Source organism: Eumetopias jubatus, unplaced genomic scaffold (genome assembly GCF_037043125.1).
Source record: "Eumetopias jubatus isolate StellerSeaLion01/CBP00866 unplaced genomic scaffold, mEumJub1_p1.0 scaffold_16, whole genome shotgun sequence".
Taxonomy (NCBI): Eukaryota; Metazoa; Chordata; class Mammalia; order Carnivora; family Otariidae; genus Eumetopias; species Eumetopias jubatus.
The window spans coordinates 79,871,969-79,897,826 of record NW_028274822.1 but is presented as its reverse complement, the minus strand read 5'-3'; the positions used below and the strand labels follow the sequence as shown (position 1 = coordinate 79,897,826).

Sequence of the window (25,858 nt, the reverse complement as noted above, 5' to 3'; positions counted from 1 at the left end):
CAGGCAGGAGCAATAAAAGGCAGTTCAAAGATGTGTTGATTGGTGGGCAGGAGGCCTGCCACAGGGGTAGACAGCTCAATGAAGCTGGAGCTCTGGGTGTGAGGAGGGAGATCCTGAGAGGGCTGGAAGGACAGGTGAGCAAGGGTTGGTGCTGTGTATCATCGTGAGCCTGGATTTGCCCTGAGAGCAAGAGAGAACCAAGGAAGGATTTTAAACAGGGAGGTGAAGGCTAGATCAGCGTTTTGGAAAGCCTCCCCTCTGGCAGCAGATAGCTACAATTTAAGGGCATCCCTCACTCATTATCTCTCTGACTTCCTGCCTCTGTTTTCTTTTTCCCAGGTCACAGCATTAAGTGCTCCTCAAGGCTTCTCGCAAAATCACTAAACCAAATCATTGCCCCCTTTACCACGGGGCTTGTTTCATTGAATACCCCAACTGAGCAGTTTTGTCTCATCTTGGTTCCCCTGTGGTCTCTCATTTGAGCCGATGCTTCTAGAAATGCCCCCATATGCTCTCAGTAGAGGATATCAAGACACTTCTTCCCCTCCCTGCTGACAACTCAGTGAAGCTGAGCTCTTTGGCCTACGACTGGGTTAGGAAAGAAAAAGAAAAAAAAAAAAAAACCCAACAACAGAAACGAACAAGGTTGGTAGGGAGTGTTAACATATAAATCATACTGCAAGCTCCAGCAAAATAATGAACAATGTTTAGGAAAACCCAGCACTTCTCTTTGTAAGAGAATATAGTGCAGGAAAGCTGTGCATTTTTTAGCTGTTGGAGATGTCCCCCTTTGCATCCTGCAACTTTCCCCAAGAGAGGAGAGAGTTCCACAGAGCCTTCTTGGCTCCCAGGACTTGGAGGTGCTCATCAAAACACAAAGACCAGTTGGCCATCTTTCAGTTCAAGAATAGCAGGCTGGGGGAAGGAGGAGGAAAAGATGATCAGCTCTGGTCCAGGGTCAGGTTGAGAACAGATTTTCATCTTCCATTCTGCCTCTTTAATTCGAGGAGAAGCTGAGTGGGGGCTACCCTTTGTGTCTGGCCTACTACGTGACTAGCCCTTTGCAAAGTGATTAAGAGTCTGGGATCTTGAATCAGAGATACTGGTGGTTTGATGAGCAGATCTACTAACTGGGAGAATTTCCATTTCCTCAGCTATAAAATGGGGATGAACAGACCCTACCTTCCATGGTTGTTGCAAGAGTTACATGAGATCATGCACGAAAAGTGTTTAGCAAAATGTCCAGCACTTAGTAAGCCCTTAATACATGATATCATCGGCACCATCATCATCACATTCAATGCCCACCTTGGCATCCAGTAGAATGATAAACCTCCTTCCCCTAACAACGGTAAGTGGACCCAAAGGTTTGCATAGAATAGGTAAAAACTCATATAAGGGACCACAAATTCCCATTATGATTGTTGCAAAAACAGAAATGTTTCTATTAATGGAAAAGTAAGTTCAGGCTTTAAGCTGGTGATCTCTGAAATGCATGCTCATAATTATACCCTGCCAATATCCTGTGTGTTGTACAAATTCCTGAAGCGTCCAGGAACTTTGCAGCAGCTGTGACATCAGCGCTGATCATCTCCCCAGTTTTTCCAGGGTGGGGAAAATTAGCGCAGCCAGCCGCTCAAACCAACCATGCTAGCTCATCACTTGTGGCTGGAGTCACTGTACAAAGCCAGGACATTTTCAGATAAAACATTGTGTTTTGAAGCAGACACACAGGTTAGGAGAACATCCAGGGCAAGAAAGGAACCAAGAAGTGCAGAAAATCCAAGTGAAAAAGATCCAGTAACAGAGCAAAGCTGGACAGAGGAGTGCATGACTCATTTAAATGAAAGTTAACAAAGTAACAGCTTACAGAAAAAGAAGTAAGTGCAAGCGGGTCCAGCCAGGCTACTGAAGGCAGGAGGAAGGGTGTACAGAAAGGGCTTGCAAACACTGGAATAAAGTGGAAATCCTGTGCTGCTTAACTCAGTTTTCCAAGCTCTCTTTACCTTTCCAAGGAAATACTTATGGGTCTCACCCCTACCGAAGCAGACAGTGACCTAGATTGGAACATACGAAGTGTTTCTACTTGCAGAGATCTGCCCCGACCGACCTGGGTCACCTGGGACATGGGACTTCCAGTGCTAACCCCCAGAAAGTCCCAGGCAAACTGACATGTCTGATCACTCTGTTGAATATTTCAGTAATGGCATTCTAACGCTGACCCTCTAGAACTGGATAATGTCTACCTCAGTCCCACGGGTGGGCAGTGACTGATTCGTTATATAAACCAGCTGCTCTCCACCAAGGGCAACTTTGCTCCCCCTGGGAAGATCTGGCAATGTCTGGGGACATTTTTGGTTGTCACAACTGGGGATGGGGTGTGTGTGCGTGTGTGTGTTGGGGGTGCTCTGGCATCTGGTGGGGGGAGGCCAGCCATGCTGCTCAGCATCCTGCAATGCCCAGGACAGCCGCCCAGACAAAGAATTATTGGGACCCAAATTTCAACAGTGCCGAGGTTGAGAAATCTTGATATAAATGCTTGAACATGTCCCCCAAGAAGCGGGAGGGTTCAGAAAATCCCAAAAGACAAATGGGGAAGAAACGCTACAGAAAAAGAGAGAACGTGCTAAATTTTCTGGAACTTTGACCACGCGTCAACCCAGAGAGGTGATTTAGCAAGTAGGTTTCTCTTCCTACTTTGCATTAATAGAAAATCAGTTTCTACAACTAAATAAATGCTGAACGATTTATTGAAAGATTCTGATTTGAGGGAATCTCCAAGCCATAATGTGATCCGTGCACTCACATGTCTTATCACATCACACAAATGGTTCAGCCTCATTTTATCTCAGAGAGGTTTAGAAACTTCCCCAGAATCACACAGCTGGGAAGTGGCCGAGCCAGGACCCGAACTCAGCTCTCTCTGGCTCCCGGGTATGCACCCTGCTGTCATTTTATGGTAAAACAACCAAGTTGGGTTCCCTAGATGCAGATCCTGAGATGGATGTTCTCGTGAGCGATATATGGAGGGAGTTCTCCAAGAGAGACTGATTCCAGTGTAGGGGGAGCTGGATAGGAAATGGGGGAGAAGCTAAGCAAAGATGTGGTTTCAAGTGACTCTAGTCTCAGCCTGATCCCTCTGGGGCTCTAGACTGTGAACTGGACCACAGAGGGTGTGTGCCCTGAGGCAAGCAAGCTGGCTTCTGTAACACCTGCCCTAGGGAGTGCCTGGCTCTGAGCCAGTGGGGGAGGGGGAGGCTTCCTCCCAGGCACCTCGGGGTGAGGCGGCTGCAATCCCCCAAGAGCAAACCTCCAGGGAGTGCTGTTAGCAGCGGCGGCGGCGCCCATAGCCGCTGGTAAATGAGGTCACTGGGAATGTGAGCAGGACATCCAGACATATACGGATGGGGGAAAGTGGTGCTTTGTGGTCACTAGCTTCATCATCCTGTCTTCAAAGTAGAGGAGTGAGTACTCCTCCCAGGTCTTCGAGAAAAGTGAGTCTTAGCACCTGCAAGGCATTCTGACACCAAGCACCTCCTGTCTCAGGCTGTAAGAGCAGGTGACTCAGAGAACGTCAGAACCCCTGGCTTCTGCCTCCCACTTGACTGCCAGAAGGAAAGGCCACCCTGACACCAGCATTGTCCTCCCCAAGGCCTTGCCCTTGGAAACCGACACCCTCCAGCAAGATGACACCTCCAGTGTCCAGGGAATGGGGCTGGAGGGGGAGTGAGTGGTCCCTACTTCCCAGGCCCGGAACCACAGGGAGCAGTGCCCATGAGTCAGAGTGGCAGGGCCTGGTCCTGCAGCTGCAGGGCAGACTCGGCATTCTCGGGACCCCACGCCCTGCCCGGTACAAGCAACTGCGCAATATGCTCAAGTCCTTCTAAGTCCTGATCCAAGCTTTGCCCGCGCCGTGTCCTCACCCAGAACACCTTTCCCCCTGCTCCACTTGGCTAATTCCTGCTCCTCCCTCAGGACTTCAAAGGCTTCCAGGAGGGCCTCCCCTGATGTGCATCATGTATCCCCCCAGCCAGCCCGCTGTAGCCCGGGCACCTCCCCTGCAGTTAACAATTAACCTACCTGGTTCACCTCCCCCTTCTAGATCCATGTTCCTCACTTAATGCTTCAGTGCAAATCTGAATCCTCTGGGAGGCTTATTAAAAATGGAGGTTTCAAGGCCCTATCCCCAGCTTCTGGGCCTGGAAGTCTTGGGAGAGGCTCAATTTTAAGCAACTGTGTCTCCAGGTATGCTGACCCTAACCAGAACCATAGCACACTCTAAAAACAGAGTGGGAGGAGGGGGGCTAAAACACACACAAGAGACAGACAATTCAAATGCTTCTCCACTGGCAGTTTTGGAAGATGTCCCCTCCTTTCCACACCCAGTCCCTGCAGTTAAAAAACAAAAAAAAAAACCAAAAAAAAAAAAAAAAAAACCGTTGGTTCAAACTTGTTTCCTAGAGCACAAGCCATCCGAATTCACCACCGTGCACTTTCCTGCAAGAAATGCAGATGGGGTGGACAGGTTTCCTAGGACCCAGACCTCAGCTCTGCAGAAACCTGTGGAAAGACCCCGAAAAGGAGAAAAGATGCAGATAATGCATGACCGAGAGCTGGGAAACCCATCAGCATCTTCCTGCAGCTGAATCCACAGTCATCAGACAATACATGGATTGTGCTGACATCCGACCACTTAGAACGAAACTCCATTCCGCGCTCATGAACCTATTAGATGAAAAGTCCTCAATTTAGATAACTGCAAATTGCTTTCTGAGCATAATTTCCTATTAGTTCGCTAATCTCTCTATTCAGAACGCCAACAAGACAGCTGATGATAATTCCGGAGGAAGTGGCCATTAAGCCGAAGGAGGAGGAAAGGGGGTTAGACATTTGCAAGTATCCTGGCTTCCTGGGTGGGGGGGGTACCCCAAAATTAATCCATAAAGTTAGTAACAGTATTAGCTTTAGTGTATGATGTTCTCATAATGCACCAGGTACTGGGCTGTGCATTTTACCTTATTTACCTCACTTAGGGTTTTTTTGTTTGTTTGTGTTCGTGGGTTTTTTTTTTTTAATAATCTAGTGAGGTAGATACTATTTTCCTCTTTCAACAGAAGAAGAAATGGGGCTCAGAAGTGGTCACACAGCTGTTAGTAGCAGAGTCAGGGTTCAAATGCAGGTGTGTGTGTCTGACCTACAATCCCGGGTTCCAATCATGCCTTATCTTTTTGGCTTATCACACAAATATTTACTGGATGAATGTACTGGAGAGATGATGATGAACAAGATTCAAGTTTAAAGAATGAGGCCAAGAGATGAAGTAACACAAAAGTTTACAAAATAGCAAAAATGACCAGTCTATAAAAACCAAACCAAACCAAAACAAAACAAAACAAAAAAACCCCAAACCAAAACGATAAAAAAAACCACCACCAACAACAAACAAACCAACAAAAACAACAAAAACCCAAAAACAAACCTCATATACTGAAATGTCAGGCTGGAAAACAAAGTTTGATTTTGTCAAACTACTACTTTTATGTAGAGCAGTGCTTCTCAAAATGTGGTCCCAGGACCAGCAGCATCAGCATCACCTGGGAACTCCAAATTCTAGGGCTCCACCCCAGACCTGCTGCATCAGAGACTCTGGGCCATGCCCAGGAATCTGTGTTTTAACAAACTCTCCAGGGGATTCTGATGCATACTCAGAGTTTGAGACTCCTGATCTAGACAAAGAAAATCCGCTCTAAAAGGAATTTGGGAATCACTCAGAGAAGTGCTTCTCAAACCTTTATGTGCACAAAAGTCACCAGGACAATCTTAAAATGCAGATTCTGATACAGCAGGTCTGGGCAGGGTCTGAGAGTCTGCATTTCTAGCCAGCTCACAGGTGATGCTGATGCTGCTGGTCCAGGGACCACACGTGGAGTCGTATGGGTCCAATCCAATCCTTTTCACCCAGGGAGTTTCTGGCAATAACAGAACCAGCAATGCTCTAGGTTTCAAAAAAAGAAAAGTCATCGTCTTCAGGGAAGATTCAAACCTATGCCTCTGGGATGATTTAGAACAACAAGAAATGACCTGTGTCATGGCCCTTTCTCTCTTCACTGCTTTGTTCTCCTTCGCACTTAGCATCCTCTGAACAGAGAGATGATCTATTTCACTGGTTTGTTTACTGTCCCTCCCCTCCCCTAGCATGTAAGTTCCATGAAGGCAGGAGTCTTGTGTGTTTTAGTCACTGTGACTTCCCTTCTGTCTAGAACTGCGCCTGGCCCATAGTAGGTTCTCAATAAATAGCTGAGCAAATGAACAATTTTTTTTTTCTAAAAAGCTGCTTCCCGGTTCTTGGTGCCACTGCTCTGCAGCGTCATCCATCTGTCATGGCGCTTTATGCACGCACTTCAGTTCCACCGAAATTCATTTCTCTATAGGTGCATCTTCCCCAAGCTCTGTTGTGGCTACAAAAGCACAAAATTGCTATAGTTACACAAGTGTCAAAAAACTGGAAGCATGCTGGACCTTCATAGCAACTATAGACTCTGCTTCCACTTCTGGAAGCTTCTCTAAGGGCTGAGCAAATTGGTGAGCTCAATAGTGCAATCCAACCATGGCCTGAATTCTGCTTCTTACACACCAGGAGCCATTTCTGCACAACGTGGAGTAAGGAAGGATGTTCTTTGACAGAACATGGTCACCTGGGGCGAGAACATTTCATTGGCTCCTTCCCACAGGCCTATGGAGGGGGCCAGCATCACACCCACTTTGCAGATTGGAAAACTGGGCCCCGAGATGACTGACAAGTCGTTGGCTCAAGCTCATACAGAGAATGCAGTGGAGCTGGGACTCACACTCAGTTCTGGCTGCTTCCAAAGCCTGTGCTTCTCCCCCAGGTCTCCATCCCTCCCCCAACCCCTGGCAGGGTCTGAGTCTTTGTTCATTACTTCTAGAGCAGAGAGCAAGAGCAAAGGCCGCCTCAGAGTTCTGCCTCTAGGGCTGAAAATTAAAACGGCTCAGGAAGTGTTCAGCCTCACTGACTCCTGGCTGCATCCCTGTCACCTAATTACCTGACTTCAAAGCCTCCGCTCGGCAGGTGTTGAGGATGTGAGAGCTGCCTCTTCCCCTCAGAACATGGTGTGACTACACCTGGATGAGACAGGCCCCCAGAGCAGCTGGTGTGTGGGGAATATCAGACAGCTTTCACGTGGACCCAAGGGCTGGGCCTCGAGCCTCTCGGAGTCAGAAAGCCAGGGGTCACCATCCTGAGGGCTCACCTGAGAGCCAGGGTCTAGGGAAGACCAAGGTGGGGATGCAGGCCTCCAAACGGTAATGCTGGGTCATTTCTTCCCACCGCCCCTCATGCCTGGGAGCTTATGGCCCCTTAGAGTTGGAACTCATTAATCCTCCCCAACTCCAGGAGGGACGGGAGCTCAGCCTTACCTCCATTACTCAGGTGAGACACCCAGGTGGGGGGAGGGGGGAGTGAGCGCTCGCCACCGCTGCTGTTCCCTCCCACCAAGGGGCAGGGATGCAGAGGGGCCGGAAGGAGCCCAAAGGGCAGTTGCCTGCCTGGGCTGGACAAGGAAAGAGGGATTCCTACATTCTTTTTAAGAATGGTTCCTATGAAGCAGACAGAGGTACTTCCATGTGTCACTCTGAGATACAGTTAAATGTTATTGACAATCTTATAGGAATCGGGCCAGAGAGGTATTTCACACACGTTTATGGAAGGAGCGAGGGAGGCCAGGCAGAAAGGCATTTGCGACCTCTGACAGAGGACAGAACTCTGAGCCTGGCGCCGTGCTATGTCCTTGAGTGCTGATTCATTGGATGCTAATCACCACATCAGCCAGGTATGATGATTATTCCTTTCATGCAGATTAAAAAAAAAAAAAAACAATGAGGAACAGAAATGTGAGGCGACTTGCCCAAGGTCACACAGCTAGAATGGACCAGAGCCAGGATTTGAACCCATCTTAGTCTGACTCCAGAGTCCACACTGGACATCACATTTTTTCTCCTACTTCCCCGCCTTTTGCCGGCCATGAACTGGCATGGGTGCATGTGAGTGGGGGAGCTTTGTGCGGCCGAGCCTTTCTAACCAGAGCTGGAGACCAACATGATGCCACAGAGAGGAGAGGAGTTCGGGGTCAGGGCTGTGTGACCTCAGGCAGGGGGCTTATCCTAGCCGAGACTCAGCCTTCCCACCTGTAAAATGGGGAGAATCAGAATAACTCCCTCGGAGGAGAAAAAATAAAGGAAGAAAAGACTTCACAAATTCTAACTCAGGAATTGGCAAACCACACCTGAGGAGCCAAAGCCAGCCCACAGTGTATTTTTGTAAATAAGGTGTTAGTGGAATAAATAAATGTGTCACACCCACTTGTTGGCGTATTGTCTCTTCAGCCACGTGGCAGCGCTTGAGTAGTTATAACAAGAGTCCTTGGGTCCGCAGAGCCTAAAGTATTTACTATCTGGTGAACTAGACAAAAAGTGTGCCAACCCCTAATCTTAGATGCTACGAATATGCAAATATCGCTGGGCCTCAGCAGACAGTGTTCTACATTTCCCACACCATCCATCGGCTCTGGTTCTTACTCCTAATTGCTCCCCTTGACCCCTTGCCCAGAGGGAGAGGTTCACTTAAGACAGGGTTCTGAAACATGGAGCAAGCGATCCTCCTGAGAACCAAGAAACCAAACTTCTGTAAGCTCTTTCAAAGCGCAGCATGGTTCTCGTGGACATCAGGCACCAGGAAAACATTTCTGGATGCAGCCACTTACTTGCAATTTTTACACTTGAGGCCAAAAAGCATTCCTTTCCCACAGACGGTGCACGTCTGAGACATCCAGTACTTGGTGGAAAACCTGTGGAAAAGAGACAGAAAACATTCAAGGGCAAGGTGGTGGTGACAGGGCTATCTCTAGAAGGATGAGCCACTTAAAGGGTAAGCACACAGGCCCTGGATTCTAGTCTTGCTTCTTCCAAAATGTGTGACTTCATCAAGTTGTTCAGACCACTGGAGCCTCAGTCTCCCTATCTGTAGGGTGGGGATGATAACCAACCTCACAGGTTGCTGGCAGGACCCAACAGGCCATGCTCGTCAAGGGCCTCACACTGCCTGGCACGTAGTAAGGGCTCACTCAACTGGGTTGTGACTTTTATTATCACCTGGACATCCCTGACAGTCCTTCATTAATTCAGCAAGTCCTGCCTGGTGGCCGGCTATATGCCGAATTCAGTTCTGGGACAGAGCAATGCATGCGGCTAGAACTGTCCTCAGAGAACCACAAAGCAAGGCAGAGCCTCCCGTGAGTCCAGCAGACCCAGCCCCCACTCACTGCCCATCACATCATCTGGGGAGCTTTGATGGGGGCCTCCTCCTCCCCTCAGAAGAGCTGAGGCCTCAAACTTGAGAAGCAGAGTCCCCAAAGTGAAAGCCCTTGCAGACGGTGAGCTCATCTTCCTCCCCCATTACCACCACTTGCTGCAAACGCAAGGCAGTTTGGACAGCTCGGATAGCTAGGAAGCAGGAACCAGCAGGAACAGAGGTGCATTACATTAACTTCTCCGGGGCTTCCGCTGCTGCTGGGGTGCTTTCTTCCCCCAAGAGATACCAGGTGGCAGTGGGGCTGGCCCCAGAAAAGTATTGAAGGTTGCCGGGTCAGAGTTAATTTTCATTTTCAATTTTTGCCACCTTCCGCAAGAGTTGTATCTAATCTCCGCTGCCTCCGAGTGTCAAAATGAAAATCAGAAGTGATTATGTAACTTGGTGCTTGAGAATTTTGAGGGCAAGGTTGCATCTCTCTGCTGTACCAACACGCTTGATTTGAGTCAGTCACCCTCCAAGTGGGACCAGCCGCAGCCCAAAGCCTGCATATTGAAGCAAATAGCAATATTCGGAACAGAGACTCTTGTGACTAAGGAAACTCCCTCTCCAGTTCTGGACTAGGAGGGTGGTTCAGTCTTTTTCTGCCCCTTCACGGGGCCAGCAAGTTTGGCAGGGCCTACTTTGTGCCATTTGGCAGCTCTTGGGAATGAAGAGAGTAAGCTCGTGGTTCCCCATCCCCCCTCCAGCCAGCAGTGTGGGGACGGAGGGCAGGCAGCATGTGCCTTGTAGCCTAGAGTTCTCTTTCCTTTCCAGTCCTCTCCCATCTCTGGGATCAGCTCTCTCTCCTCCTGAGCTCTGGCTGAGGTGACTCTGAGGACCGTGGATGGAATGGGATTTTAATTTCGTTTCTTCATCAAGACTAGGGTGAGTCTAGGTCTCCTCCGCCTGGCATGGAGCCCGGGGAGAAACGTAGGGTGAGACAAAAGAGTAACAGGGCATCCCAAGTCCCGGCTCCTCTAGGAAGACATTTCTGATGCCCAAGATCACCATCCTTCCTCTGGGAATCAGTATTTGAATATGAGGTACCACCAGATCTAACACTAGGTTGCTAAAGCCCGGGATGAGGCTGAGCCAGAAGGCAACGTTGAACTAGGGGCAGGGTCAATCCAGGGGTGAAGCCGGCCAGGGGTGTGGCCAATACAGGACAGAGCTAAGCAGGGGTGTAGCCAACACGGTGGAGCTGAGTCAGATATGGGGTCAATCCAGAGGTGGAGCTGAGTCAGGAGTACGGCGAATCCAGGGGCGGAGCTGAGCCAGAGGCGGGACCAATTCAGGGGTGGAGCTGAGCTAGGGGTGTGGCCAACCCAGGGGAGGACTTGAGCCAGGGGTGTGGCCAATTTGGAGGTGGAGCTGCCCCAGGGGTAGGGCCAATCCTGGGGTGCAGCTGAGTCGGGGCGGGACCAATCCAGGGGTGGAGCTGAACCGGGGGTGTGGCCAACCCAGAGGTGGGACCAATCCAGGGGTGGAGCTGAGCCAGGGGTGTGGCCAATCCAGAGGCGGGACCAATTGAGGGGTGGAACTGAGCCCGGGGGCCAGTGGGAAAGCAAACAGGAAAGGCCCTTCTTTTTGATGCTTTTCTCCCCGCATCTCCCTGCCTGACCATTGTCGCGTCTATCACGTATTTCTCACTGCTTCCTCCACCGTTTCCTCATTTGAGTCTTAACAACTATCATGTCAAGGTTTCTTTCAAAAACTGTTGACAAGGTGCCATTCCAGGAGAGTGTGCTCATTCCCGCCTGGGGCGGGGGGGGGGGGGCGCCCCGCCCCCATGGCGATGTGTCTACCCCTGATACGACCCCCTGTTGTAGCCCCGCTCCCACGTACTGTCGCGGTCTGTAAGCCGTCTAACCCTCCAGCGGACGGCGAGCTCCCCAAGGGCACAGGCCCTAGGTCTTGGCACGGAGCTGCTACCCAAGCACAGAAATGCTCTACAAATACTAGCGCAAAGAATCCCTGAATGAGTGAACAGGTCCCTCAGCTAGCTCCCAGAGGCCTCGGGACAAAGAAGACTCCGAGCAGCAGTGTCCAAAGAACACAGAGTGTGGAGGTCAATTAGCTTGTAGGCCCATCACTTAATCGTGCAGCACCTCAGTTTCCCTATCTGTCAAAGGGACATGACCACACTTGTGCTACTTACCCCACTGAGCTTGTGAGGAGACTGTGAAGATAATGACATAAAATGTAGAAAGTTAAATCCGGAGAGTTAAAGAACTTCTTATAAGGGATGTTTAGTAGGTCCAAGTCTCCTTCCCAAAAGGACAGGTGTACCTCCGGGGGAGCTTAGTTCCATGGACCCAACAGGGCTGGAGCTCTGGACTGACCTACACCTCAATGGACAGTGAGTATCTCTGAGTTCAGTATGCAATCCCGTCTTCTGGGTGGAGAGAGCCAAAAATTAGGATGTAAGGCCTTTGTCTTAGTGATACCGTTTACTGAGTGATTATTATGCGCCCTTTGATTGGCACTTGACTCGTATTATCTCATTTGATCCTCATGACACACCTATGGGTAGGCAGAATTATCTGATGAGAAAACTGAGCCTCAGAGAGGTTAAGTAACTTCTCAAGGTTGCAAAGCTTTACTAGCTGGGATTGGAACACAGGAAAGTCGGACTCCAAAGCCCTGGCTTTTAACCATTATATGCTGATTTTACAAGGGCCAAGGTTAATAAGATGCCACGATGAGGGTTCACTTGGCAGAGGAGAGAGGGGCCTGGTGATACAGGAGCCGGAGCAAAATATCTGCCCAGCCTTTCCCCACTCTGGCGGCCAGAGATCCCAGCCTTCACTGTGCTGGGAGGCGGGCACCGATGCCCACGGGAATCCAGCCTACCTGTGCTTGATGGAGTTGCCGAGGTCTCTGCGAGGGATCTGCGGGGACCAGCGCGGCACGGACAGTGTGTCTGCAGGGAGAGAAGAGAGGAGGAGAAGAGCCAGTTACACAGAGAGTCAGAGGATGGGACTGGCTCCAGCTGAGCCCTGGAAGGAAGAGGGAGGCTTGCCGGCTTCAGTGACCACCACCAGCACTCGCTAAACCGAAGCCAAACGGAACACCAGTTTAACACGTGTTACTTTGACTGAAGCAAGGTCCCCTGGGCAGGGCAGCCAGGGAGTGCCTTGAAAGAAGCCAGCTGTGGCAAGAATAAAAATGAGCACTGCTTCCATTTATGGAGTGCTTAGTGTGTGCCAGGCATGTAGCAAGTGACTCACATGCTTTAGCTTGTTACATGCTCAAAACGACCCCAAAGAAAGGGGTTGTTAGCATCCCCACCCTACAGACAACACAATTGAGGCTTGGAGCAAGGAAGTCATTGGTACAAGGTCATACACCTTGGAGGCTGCACAGCCGCTGTGAATCCAGATTTGAGAGACTCTAGAGCACATGCCCTTGTGTGCAAAGTTCTAACATGGTAGATTCCAATGTGAGGCACGCATGTACCACTTTCCCAGTTTTGTCATGTCCCATACGGCCCATAAAGTTATTTACTTACTCTATTAAGTTAACTCTTTTTGTTTGTTTAAATACACTTATTTTAAAAGCACACTCTATATTGAAAACTAATATCACTTTCTGTATATTGCCAGTAATTATTTAAAATATGTCCAACCATGTACCATCTAAACTCATGTAAAAATAAGTGGACGGAGGGCCGCCTGGGTGGCTCAGTCAGTTAAGGGTCCGAGTCTTGATTTCAGCTCAGGTCATGATCTCAGGGTTGTGAGATCGAGCCCCATGTCAGGCTCCGTGCTGGGCGTGGAGCCTGCTTAAGATTCTCTCTCCCTCTCCTTCCACCCCTCCCCCCATTTCTCTCTAAATAAATAAATAAATAAATAAATAAATGGATGGATGGATGGATGGATTGAGGAGCGAATGGAAGAGTGAGTGGATGGATGGATAGATGGATGGGTAAATGGATTGGTAAGTGAGTGGATGGAAGGATGGATGGATGAATGTTTGGATAGGTGGGTGGATGGTCAGATGAGTGGGTAGATGGATGGGTAGGTGGGTGGTTGGATGAATGGATGGATGGATGGATGGATACATGGATTGATAGGTGGATGGGTGGATGAATATTTGGATAGTTGGGTGGACAAGTGGTTGGATAAGTTGGATGGAAAGATAAATGAGTAGGTAGATGGATAGGTGGGTAGGTAGGTGGTTGGAATGGTAGATGGGCAGATGGATGGATGGATTGATGAATGGAGGGGGGGTGGATGAATTGGTAGGTGGGTAGATGTATGTACGGATGGATAGATAGATGAATAGATAGATAGATGGATGGATGAATGGGAATGAGGAAGAAACAATAAATCACACAGACTTCAGACTGGGTGCCTGTCCCCATCTGGTCTTTCCTTTAATGCCTTAAGCTAAATCCCAGGGACGTCTGCTATCACTCCACCTCTGTCTGAGTTCTGGGACTTCTTCCGCAGATGCGGAGCACCAGCTCCCACCTTCACTCCACCACCTCGAGGGCCCCAAGGAGGTGTGAAACAACAGCAGAAATGAAGCCACGCTGCATGTGAGATCTCCACCAGCGAGGGAGACAGGAAGCCAGTGGCTGACCCACACACCAGCTCTCCTTTCTCAGGCCAGATAGATGGAGGCAGCTCCCTGTTTTCAGAACTACAAACACACAGCTACCCCATTTTTCACAGCCATTGTTCTGGAGTGGTGTGTTCACTGGGAGCTGGGCATGTCTGAACCGATCAGGGAACATTTAAACCCCAACCATTCTCCTCTCTTCTGTCTAATGACACGGTTAACAGCCATCTGAAAGCTGTTTCCAGACACCCCAATTCTGCCCTTGTAAAGGTGGGACCCTTTCTGGGAGAGCTAGTGATTTTCCAGGCCCAAAGGGCAGAGAAAAGCCACGCGAGAAACAGCATGATATATCAATCAGCATCATAGCTGGTGGAATTTCCTCCAGTTTAACTAAAAGCTAAATGTCACCCAATCCAAGCCATTTTGCCACTTGTTTCAGTTTCCAAGGGAAACAAAAAAGACAGAAAAAACGATTTTAAAAAAGAGCGAAAGAGAGCATTCTTTCCCTTCCCAGCTCCTTTGGGGACTTAAGTCTGATTTAGGAAGACGGATGCTACTTGCGAACTCCCTTAAAATGCTTTCTCCAGAGCCAGGGCAGGTGCAGATGGGACAGCTGGGCTGGAGAGAAAGCGTTAGTTAGCTCAGATACACAGCCTCCTCGTGGGGAATCTACAAAACTAGGAGTGCCAAATGGGCTTTATCTCATGGGACATTCGTAGTGGCTGTCTAGAAAAGCGTGTTGAGGAAGATTCTGAAGCCCAATAGGAAGGAACACCAAGACTGATCAGCAATGCCCTCCATGAGAGAAGAATAAGGTAGAACCAACAGGTCTGTGTATAAGTGCCCCTCCTACAAGTACCGGGACCCCAGCCTCATCTTTGCATCACCAAGAGCAAAGTAAGTACTTCCTATATGTGTGCTGAGTCCAAGCATGTTATGATGGAAGCATTAAGTTAATTGATCGCTCACTTTGTGTTAGGCATTAGGCTGTGCAGTGCAGACCTGGAAATTATGTCTCTGTGCAGTCAGTGTTCTCATTATTCCCTACAAGACACAGGGGCTCAGAGAAATGCAGTAATATGCTAGAGGTCACACAGCTAGGCACCAGCAGAACCTCATGGAGTAATTCTGCCATTGCTCATAAGTCCTGCAAAAGCCCTTTCACCGGTATTCTCAACCAAGGTGACTTTTGCCTCCCAGGGGACATTGGGCAATATCTGGAGATAATTCTGGTTGTCACAGTGGGGTTGGGAGGTGTTATCGGCACTGGGTGGGGAGAGGCCAAGGATTCGGCTCAACATCCTACTACGTGCAGGCCAGCCCCAACATCAAAGAATTAACCAGCCCCAAATGTCGAAAGTGCCAAGGCTGAGAAGCCCTGATCTAGATATCTTCTACTTCCCTAGCCACCTCGAATCCCCCCCACCAACCCCAAGAAACCAAGATGGTACTTGCGAGGCTCAAGTCAGCAGAGAACAAATCCTCTTTTATTATGAGCACATCTCACTTTTAGATTCATATCCCAGTTATGCTGTTATTCTCAATTACAGCACCTTCTCAAGAAGTAGAAGTCATTAAGTTTAGTCATTTGGTTTCATTTCCCGATATCTGGTTGAAGGGGTGAAGTCTGTCAATTACATAGCGATTACAACGTCATTAGTCTCAAGCAATAATAACCAGCACATGGCTTCGAATGTGGGTGTGCAGATCTGAACTTGGAGATCCTCTCTTTACTTTCTTCGAGTGGATTTCATTAAACTTGCCAACTCGAGCCTAAAAGCAAAGGAAAACTGTTTAAAGAGAAGGGGGGGGGGTGGTGGAAATCTATGAAAATCCAGGCCTTATCATAAAAGAGAAGGCAAACAGCATTTACAGCAATTAAACTGATACAGAAACTTCTGTTTAACAATCAAAGCGCCTATTAAGATGTCTCCATAGCTGAACAAAAGCTTCTTTTCTACTCTAATTTTCTGATAACAAGTCATGCAGACACGGAGACAGAATTGTGCATGTCCCTGGTGCCTTCAGTCCCAGGGGTAGAATAATAGAAATCTCTTCTCAGATGTTTTCATTTCCAGTGCACAGAAAGGGGGTGTTGGAGGTAAGGAGGATTCTTCTCCCCTCCCGTAGGTCCCTGTCTATGCCCTCTCAGCCGTTCCTCCATACAGAAAGGGGATAAACCAGGAGCCTCATCTTCAAAACCCCTCGGGAGCCAGAGGGACAGACAGAAGCCCTGACACAAGGAACTGGCATTAATAAAGCTTTTGCATTATGTACAGCTTTGAAAGGAGAAGCTCGGGCTCTGACCTGGCGGGCAGGAACTCAGGCCAACAGAAGAGTCAGGTGTGCAGAAAATATTTAAAAACATTTAACACAGAGACACCAGGTAAAAACAGGGGACGATAAAGCAAAGGAAGAGGAGGAGAAAAAATAAGAGAAAAAAGATGCTGAAGATGAAGACAAAGAAGAAATGAGAAAAATAATAATAGATATGCTTTTTGTTGAGCACTATGGTGTGCCAAGCACTATTACCAAATAAACCCTTTCTGTACGTTACCTCATGTAATCCACCCACTGCAGCCTACGATGCATGGAACACAGCAGCTGTTAGGATTAGCCCCATCTCACCAACAAGTAAATCAGGAAGTTACACCATTTCCCCAAGGTCACACAGCAAATAAAGGCCAGGACTGGGGTTTTTAATTCAGGTCACAGAGCTTGGGTTCGATAAATAATGGCCACTTTCATCCCCATTTCACAGACGGGAACACTGGTAGGCAAGAGGGAGGCAGGAGGGTCTGAGTTAGTGGAGAAGTGACAGTTGCTGACTATGAGGATGGAAAGGGCCAACAGCCAAGGAAGCTAGAAAAGGCAAGAGAAAGGATTCTCCCCTGGAGCTTCCAGAAGGTACCAGCTATGCCGACACACCTGGACTTCAGCCCTGTGAGACTAATTTTGGACGTCTAATCCCCCAAACTGTAAGGCAATAAATTGGTGTTGTTTGAAGCCACCGGGTTTGTGGTAATTTGTTAGGGCAGGGGTAAGAAACCAACACGACACCTTTGTTGAGCTGGGTACGGTTTTAGGAGCTAGGTGTATGGTGAACAGGATAATTAAATTTTCTGAGCCTGACGTCAGATAGTGAGTAAACAAATAACCCAACGTAAGTTCAGACAGTGATACGTTTCATAAGGGAAATGAAACACAGGGGCGCCTGGGTGGCTCAGTCATTAAGCGTCTGCCTTCAGCTCAGGTCATCTTCCCACAGTCCTGGGATCGAGCCCCACATCGGGCTCCCTGCTCCACGGGAAGCCTGCTTCTCCCTCTCCCACTCCCCCTGCTTGTGTTCCTTTTCTCGCTATGCCTCTCTCTGTCAAATAAATAAAATCTGTAAAAAAAAAAAAAAGAAAGAAAGAAAGAAAACACAGACTTTGGGATTTGTTTTAAGGCGATGGGAACTCCCGAGTATATTAGAACAGAGTCTGGATGCTGGGGGTGGGGGTGGGGTGGGGTTGGGGTCGGGGTGGGGGGGTGGTCTCACTCATTGAAGAGCTCCCTCTGGTGGCCAAGCGGAGAACAGCCCGCCAGGCTGGGACAAAAATAGGAGCGCTCGCCACCCCCCCCACCTTCGCCCACCCTCCTCCCCTTTCCTCCAACTCCCCACCCACAGTGGGGTCCAAATCATCAGCCCTGACCCTTACAAGGCCAATCTTTTCCTAGCCCAGGGCTTTCCCACTTGAGCTGTCATGATCTCAGTTGCAGAACTCCAATAAAAAAATCCACACCCCAGAGTAGTAAGTCCAGGGCCTGGCATGGGAGCAATGCCTGGTCTTATTTATCGGTATGAATCCCAAGCGGGGATAGGCCTCTTGGAGCCATTTCTTCACTTAATCCAAACAATCCTATGAGGTTGTATTCCTAGTTTAGAAGTAAGGAATATGAAAACGTTAATTGTTCAAAGTCCCACAGCGAGTATTTGGTGTACTTTGGGATTGAACTCAGTTTTCTTGCATCCCTACACCACACTATCTTCCGATAGCGTCTCCTTCTGAGGCAAGTGTGAGAATTATTGCTTAAGTGATTCAGTCCTGGAGCTAAAAAGGACCGCAAGAAGCTCTCTGTTGCAGCCTCTGGGCCTCTCAACCCTCTCGGATAGAAGCTACACTAGTCTTAAAGGTTTCCATGGAGATAAAGACCTCTGAGCACAGAAAACTATTAATAATCACAGCTAACATTAGTTGAGCACCTACTGCATGGCAGGACTCAGATTAAGTGCTTTAGATGTATTATTTCATTTAACCTTCAGAACTCCATCTTCACTGGGAGGCTGGGGCTTGAGCGAGGGCAGTCAAACCCCGAGAGCTCATCCTCAGAAACACCACAAATAACATGGAAGTTCCAAGCTGCCCTTAAGCTTCCTCTGGCTCAGGGGCATGACAGCCTGAGTTCTTAACAACAGTGCTGCATTCAGATCAAGTAGCAAATTCTTTGGGCTCAAAGGTACCAGAAACTAATAAAACTTAGACCATGAAACTTTTCTTATGGGGTCACAGGCCAGTCGCCAGCTAAAATCCCCCCGGATTTATCCAAGGGACCAACCAATCCTTGGCTAAAGCTGCTCACGATATTCTTCACATAGCAGGGAATAACTCTATTTGCTTTAATATCCAATTCAAATAGATCAGATCTAAAAGTTTTTTAATTATGTGCCGTCTCTAAAGGTTACAGTTCCATGGTGCTTCGAAGCCAGATTGGGTTTCTTTGTGTATTTGAATATCATTCTCTCCCCAAGACAACTACAAGATCAAAATTTCATTATTTAGGGCCCTTGATGGCTATGGCATACAGGGAGCCACCTGGCGCTGGTCAGTGTCTACATAAGACTGCCCAGAGGCCACATCATGGGGGAGGAAACAGGTGGGGGGGGACTGACACTGGTTAGAGATGTGAGGGGTGAGCAAGGACAGTGCTGTTTGCTCCTGATGGAAGAGACCTTTCAGAGGAGAGTCAGGGATTCCCATGGCACTGAGTCAAAACAAAGAGCATGGCGAAGCTATCTAGGAATAGGAGGACTGCAGGAATGGAGGTATCAAGGCCACACCAATCCACGTGTGTATGGCGTTTTTTTTTCCTTAAGATTTTATTTATTTATTTGACAGAGAGAAAGAGACAGCAAGAGAGGGAACACAAGCAGGGGGAGTGGGAGAGGGGGAAGCAGGCTTCCCGCTGAGCAGGGTGCCCGATGCGGGGCTCAATCCCAGGACCCTGGGATCATGACCTGAGCCGAAGGCAGACGCTTAACGACTGAGCCACCCAGGAGCCCCGTGTACGGCGTTTAAACTAGTGACAAGGCGCCTGAACGCGGACCTCCTTTGGAGACAGAGAAGCCTACTTTATTTCTGAACAGGAAGGGTTTCCTGGTCATCGACTGCCCACTGGAGTGTGGGAGACAATGTGGGACTCCGCGGTGAGCAGACCCTGCGTTCAGAGTCAGCTCTACCGCTTTCTCGCTAGGAGGCTTGGGGCACTTTTATCTTTGAGTCTCCTTTTGTCTCCTGGGAAAAGGGAGTCAGATCTCCCTCACAGATGGGGATGAGCAGGAGTAATGTAGTTGGACAAGGGCTCAGCCGAGTGGTTACTATTGCCTCTAGGATGCACACACCACTTAGACCAGGACAAAGCTCTCCACGGATGAAGGCTGAATGCCCGGCTTGGCACACGATGACCCCCAGGCCCAATCCAGCCCATCACCTGCTTTTGTAGGTAAAGGTCGATCAGTGCTCTGTTGCACCCACTCATTTGCATATCCTCCGTGACTGCTTCCGCAGTAGGAAGGCAGAGTTAAGTCACTGTGACAGAGAGGGTATGGCCCGCAAAGCCGAAAATAACGATCACCTGGCCCTTTATAGGAAAAGTGTGCCAACCCCTAATTTAGGGCTGTGTAACTCATTTCCTTGGCTGATGAGCAGAGAGATTTCCCCCCTTTTCCCCACCAGTTTTATTGAGGAGTACCTGACAAATAAAACTGTAAGATATTTAAAGTATACCATGTGATTATTCGGTATACGTATCCGATGTGAAAGATTTTTTTCTCTGAAGCCAGAAGACCTGGACTTCTGCCACTTACCAGGCGTGAATCCTTGGACAAATGCCCTGCCCTCTCCAAGCCAAAATGTGCATGACCGCTTGGGGGCGTCCCTCTGCTCACCTCACCCTAGCACCCTCTGGGCTGTGTCATTTTAATGCCCATTTTACAGAAGAGAGGAGCGAGGCACAGAAGCACCAGTAAGCAGTCCAGCTAAGATTCTAACTCACCAGTCTCACGCAAGCCTGTGCTCTTCCTAGCCCTCCCTGTCTTCTGGTAGAACAATCCATTAGGAGGCAAGGTCTCTGATTACCTGCCACTGCTGAAATCCATGTCAGCTTGTGAAAGCAGAGGGGAAAGAAAATTAAGTCTCTCCTCTCGCCACTTCTGACTGGGCTAATTAACATGATTATCCAGTTGTCACTTTATCAAGGCAGAGAGAAGACCTCGAGGATGTGTAAGTTACAGTTGGAGGGGTGGTACTGCTGGTCATGGCCAAGGGGGAGAGACTGAGAGAGTGGCTTCTGGAGAGTATCTCCAGGTAGAAGACTACCTCAGTAGGACAGATAAGCAGTCAGGGCACTGAGCAAAAGCAAATGGTAGCACAGCAGACAGAGGACTCATACGTGGGGCCGAGAGGCAGGAAAGTGCAGACACAGGGTAGGAGCAGAAGACAGGACAGGGAGTCCCAATCAAAGCTCTCCACACCCATTCTTCCTGGCCCCAGGTTACAAATTTTTTCTTAAATTACTGAAGCCAAACTGGAAGCACCTTCAAGATCTAGTGGGCAAACTAAAATCATTCTCTCTCTTTAAAAAGGCCATCGCCACCTTGGGCCGGAGTCCTGGCAGATCCCTGCCGAGTTGGGACCCCCTGGATTGCCCACTAATCAGCGTGTGGATGGTGATGCCATCACTTTGTCTCCCGGAGAGGGACGTGAATCCTGGAGTCATCACCTGTGATTTATTTCAGGCCCCTCAGTGGCCTCAATTAAATTTCACTGCTGGTAAAGAAAGAGAGGATGGCTGAGGCATTTAATTACATTTTATAATGTGCTCACTGCTGAATTTATTAAAGTGTATCAAGGATTTTTAACCTCGTAACCAAACAATGGGAGACCCGGGTGCCACGCGAGTAATTATCTTCCTTGTGGGGATGATGGATGGAGAATCCAAGATGTTAACAGTAGGGTGGGGATGCGTGCGGGGAAGTGTGGGGGCTCGTGGGGGGGCAGGACAGGGAAAGTGGGGCAATGGGTCTCTAATTCCATGAGCCACTACCCCACGGATTGGAGCAGGGCGGTGGCACTAATGATCAATCTTCCCTCGATCCTAAAAATAAGACGTATCAGGAAACCTGTCTTTCTTCTTCTCGTATCCCTACCCCAAACCCTCCCCTCGAATTTCCTCTTGATATAATTTTTCTGCGGTGGTGTAGAAAGAGGAGGAGGGGATCATCTTGAAATGTCAAAAGTGGCTTATATAAGAAGATAATAAAATTAAAACACAAAATGGGAATAAAATCTTATCTAGAAATCCAGAAGAATCTCATTAGGATAATGGACCCACCTTGGTTTATTTGGGAAATAAATTATCAATAAGGAAATATGTGCTGTGGAGTTTGGTATATGTGTGTTGGGGGGGGGGGAGCTGTGGGTTCCTTAAATATGATCCGAGAGTGGGCTTGGTGTATCCATAATCGTTGTCTCGAGGACCTTTGTTATAGGTCATATCTACCACTCAAGTGACGGAGAAAGTTCAGATGGGGAGGAAGAATATGCTGATCCTGGCCAAAGAAGACAAAAATGCCCCATGCATCTGGAAGGCAGAGAGGTAAGGGCCAATGTGGGCTCCAAACTGCTCATGGCCCCATTGCTGTCTCCAGCCCCCACTCAGCCCTCCCTAAGTCCCATTCACACCATGGATCTGCTATTTTCCACCTCCCACCTTCAAAGATGCTGTTCTCTCTTTCTAGAACATGCTTCAGTAGCCCCTCCCCAATGCCCTTAGCCTGACTCATGCAACTCCTCTTCCAAGATCCAGCTCAAGCATGGCTCCTCCAGGAAGCCCTCCCTGAATGCACGGGGAGGGGGGCAATTCCCCTGCCATGACCCTCTCGTAGCATCCTGTGTTTACCCCTCCAGGTCAGTTGCCTCATCACATGGAGAGCCTCTGCTTAGGAATCTGTTCTCCCCACCACCCTTGACCATGAGTTCCTGGAGAGTAGGAGCAGCTAATGATTCATCTTTATGCATCCAGTGTCCCATGCAGAGTTTGGCTTAGAGCGGAGAGGTGAACGTTTTCCTTGCTAACTCCAGCAAAAATAAGCCAGCAACCCAACCCTCTGAATGAAGGCTTCACTTCTTCACACCCTGCAGGGCCTGGGCCAGTCAGGGGTCCTGGGAAGCAAGGAAACCTACTCTGCCCCAGCCTTCAAGCTCTGACCAAGGGCTGGGACCTCAACTGGGGCAGCAGACCAAACAGAGCCCATTTGCCCCCAAAATGGAGCCCAGCACTTCCTCTCCCAAATATTTCCCCACTTGCCCAGGGTTTCCTCAGCTCCCCCAACGTTGGGACCCCTGGACCATTTTCAGCTCCTCCTGACTCCAGCCGATAATGGGAATCACTGACACAGTCCCCCCTGAGGGCAGACTTGCCATGTATGTCAATTTGTACATTCAGTCCTCTTAGGCACCCTTCAGAGAGGTCTAGTATTGATCCCATTTTACAGAGGAAGAAACTGAGGCTCTAAGAGCCTCAAACAGAAAAGCAGAGTGATCAAAAGAATGGGGTTTGGAGTTAGGGACCAGGGTTATTGTCCCATTTCCACCCCTAACTGTTTCTCTGAGCTGCAGTGTTAGTAAAACTGGTAAGGACTAATGTAGACCGGGCATTGCCCAAGTCACTTCCCAACACTGTCAGCATGCTGGAATCATCTGATGCCTGCGCTCCTACGCCACACTGTGGTTTAATGCAGGGGTCAGCAAACCCTGTCCCCTGGGCCATGCATCTGGCCCCTCAGCCTGTTTTGTAAATAAAGCTTTATTGGCACACAGACACGCCCAGTATCTATGGCTGCCCCTGCACTGTAAGGGCAGAGTTGAGAAGCCATGACAGAGACATAGGGCCTGCAAAGCCTAAAATATTTACTACCTGGCTCTGCTGTGAAGTTTGCTGACCTTTGATTTAACTGTGCTGCGGTATGGCCTGGCTTTGAAAATTTTATTTATTTATTTTTAAAGATTTTATTTATTTATTGGACAGAGAGAGACACAGCGAGAGAGGGAACACAAGCAGGGGGAGTGGGAGAGGGAGAAGCAGGCTTCCCGCGGAGCAGGGAGCCTGATGTGGGGCTCGATCCCGGGACCCTAGAATCATGACCTGAGCCAAAGGCAGACACTTAACCGACTGAGCCACCCAGGTGCCCCTGGCTTTGAAAATTTTTAAAAAAGGTCTCTAGGTAATACCAATGAGCAGTCACGTTTGGGGACCACGTGGCTTAAGTGTTTGACATGTGTTCGCTCACTGACTGTAATAACCATGTCTCTTTCATTCCCTCCTGCATCCTCAGCAGCTAGCACAATGATGGGCAGAGTGGCACTTCCACAGATATTTACTGAATGAATGAATGAATGAATGAGCGAATGACCAGCCTGCCCTGTGAGTTAAATACAATGATCTCATTTTGCAAATGGGGCAATTGAGGCTGGGGCTCAGCTAAGGAAAATGTTCTCCTGGGATTTGAATCTAGATCTCCTTAACTGGGGAGCCCCATTTGTGAGCACTGTGGTCTCTCTTCAGATAATGAGGAAGAGAGCCCATTAGCAAAGTCGGTAAGAGGGTCTTCTTGTGCACCCTTCCTGGGAGAGGAGCCCTGAGGAGGGGCAACCTGGAGACCCAGAGAACAACGCAGAGCCACCGTGGACCTCGTAGATACAGGACCTGTCTCCTTGACCTGAAGGAAAATGCTAATTGGAAGAGGCTGGCTTACTGTGCCAAGCTCAGGCTTAAATGAGGACAAAACAAGAGTTGACAGACAGAGGCCCCACGCTGCCATCACCACAAATGTCTCTGTGAACGGAGAAAAACAGCCAGCCCTGTGCTCCATCAATTTCAATTGTAAATGGTCTCAAGTTGAAATAAACCAACAGAAACAGCAGTATCAGTGACAGGCGTGGGGCGGGGAGCGGTGGGGGACACGCAGACCACAGGCTGGAATCTACAAGTTGGACTTGACATCTGGACCCAGAGACGGATGACAGGACACGTCTGTGGACTGCAATGCAGGCAACCCAGAGGCCCAAGCCTCCTCTTTTGCCTAAGAAGCAGGGGGACAAAATGGAATTCATTTACAGGGGCAGAGCTGCACTGAAATCCTGATTCTACCCTTGTGATTGATGCTTTGTCTTTCCCCTCTGGGGGCCTCCTCCTCTGTGCGACTGGCGTGATCAAACCCATTTCTTGCAGAGTTGCCCGAAGGACCATCCATGGATATGACGCAAGTGCCAAGCACATAGTAGGCGTGCAATAACAGGGGGTCTTCCTCATGAGCAACTCAGGTGCTTGTTTGCAGCTTTGCTTAGCGGCCCTTCTCCCCGGCCTGAGAAGACAAAACCTGGGGACGAGGCTCTTTAGGGAATGAGGCCACGACTCTGGAGAACAGCGGTGAGCTATGGGGAGGGCAGAGCTGTCTAGGTCCCTCTGGCCATTTATTCCCCTCCTCTTGTCCTGTTCTCAGAGCGTGTCCGTAGGCCTTGCTTGCCTGAGTGTGATGGATGGGCCTTAAGTTCCTCGCACACTACATCATCAATTACTTACATATTTATTGCCTTGAACTGAGTTTATGGATCTTAAATCAGAGCCATTTCGAGTTGCTTGAGCTGAAATTCTCCCCCAGGGGAAATGTGATGTTTTTTAATTATGCGGCCGCCCGATAGTTAATGTTCAGTGGAAGTTAATTGTCCATAGAACAAAGAGCTGCTCAGAAGTTCCCCACACAGTTCCTCGGAATTTATGGCCTGAGTGGGCTCAGCAGGGACAGACCAGGTGAGCTTGCTGTGAGAGACCCCGGTCCAACTTCAAGAAACCCAAGACACCAGGCACCCTCTCTGAACTTCACACAATAGACCCTCTCCCTCTCTCAGTTCCCTGATGCTCAAAGTGCCATCCAGAGACGTGTCACACTGTCTGTGGTTTGCAGACTATGCTAGAGACGGGCTTGTAATGGGTCACATTCCAAAGTCAAGATGGGGTGTCCACACTCCAAAGCATCCCTAAGTGGGACTGAGGTGCCAAAGATAAGACAGGGTCTTGGTCCTGATGCAGCGGCTCTGGAAAGGGAGGCCACCGAGAAAGGGTACCTCAGCTGCAGTGAGACCATGGTTTCTCAGTGAGAAGTGTTGTCACTGAGTGTGTGTGTGGGGGGGTGTTGTACAGAGAGACTTTACCGCCAAAAACTTGAAGATAAGCAAAGAAGTTGACCCTCCAAGAGTGAAATTAGCCCGACTCCTAATGGATCATTGGACAGAGAAACGTGAACCATGGTTCTCAGGAGTGGCTGATGTTACCCCCAGGGGACATTTGGCAATGTCTGGAGACATTCTGGGGGGTACCTGCTCAGGGGGGCTGGTGCTACTGGCATCTAATGGGTGGATGCCAGAGATGCTGTTAAACATCCTGCAATACGAAGGATAGCCCCTGGAACAAGAATTAGCCAGCTTCAAATGGCAATCATTTTGAGAATACCTGCCCAAAGAGCTGGAAGGGACATAGATCCAGACCCTGATACAACTGGATTAAACATACAGCAGACTGAAAGAGGGTCTCAGTCAACTATGAAAG

At 49.0% G+C, this 25,858-nt stretch overlaps 1 protein-coding gene across 2 annotated transcripts in view; it reads right to left on the bottom strand.

Moving 5' to 3' along the window:
- Positions 1 to 25,858, bottom strand: part of KSR2 (kinase suppressor of ras 2) — a 403,757-nt gene that overhangs the window by 94,751 nt on the left and 283,148 nt on the right. For both annotated transcript variants that reach the window (XM_088019751.1, XM_028116658.2), the window contains exons 6-7: positions 12,221 to 12,290; positions 8,781 to 8,864 (exon numbers count right to left, since the gene is read on the bottom strand). In XM_088019751.1, the coding sequence (XP_087875877.1) occupies positions 8,781 to 8,864; positions 12,221 to 12,290 (154 nt within the window). The remainder of the gene's footprint in view (positions 1 to 8,780; positions 8,865 to 12,220; positions 12,291 to 25,858) is intronic.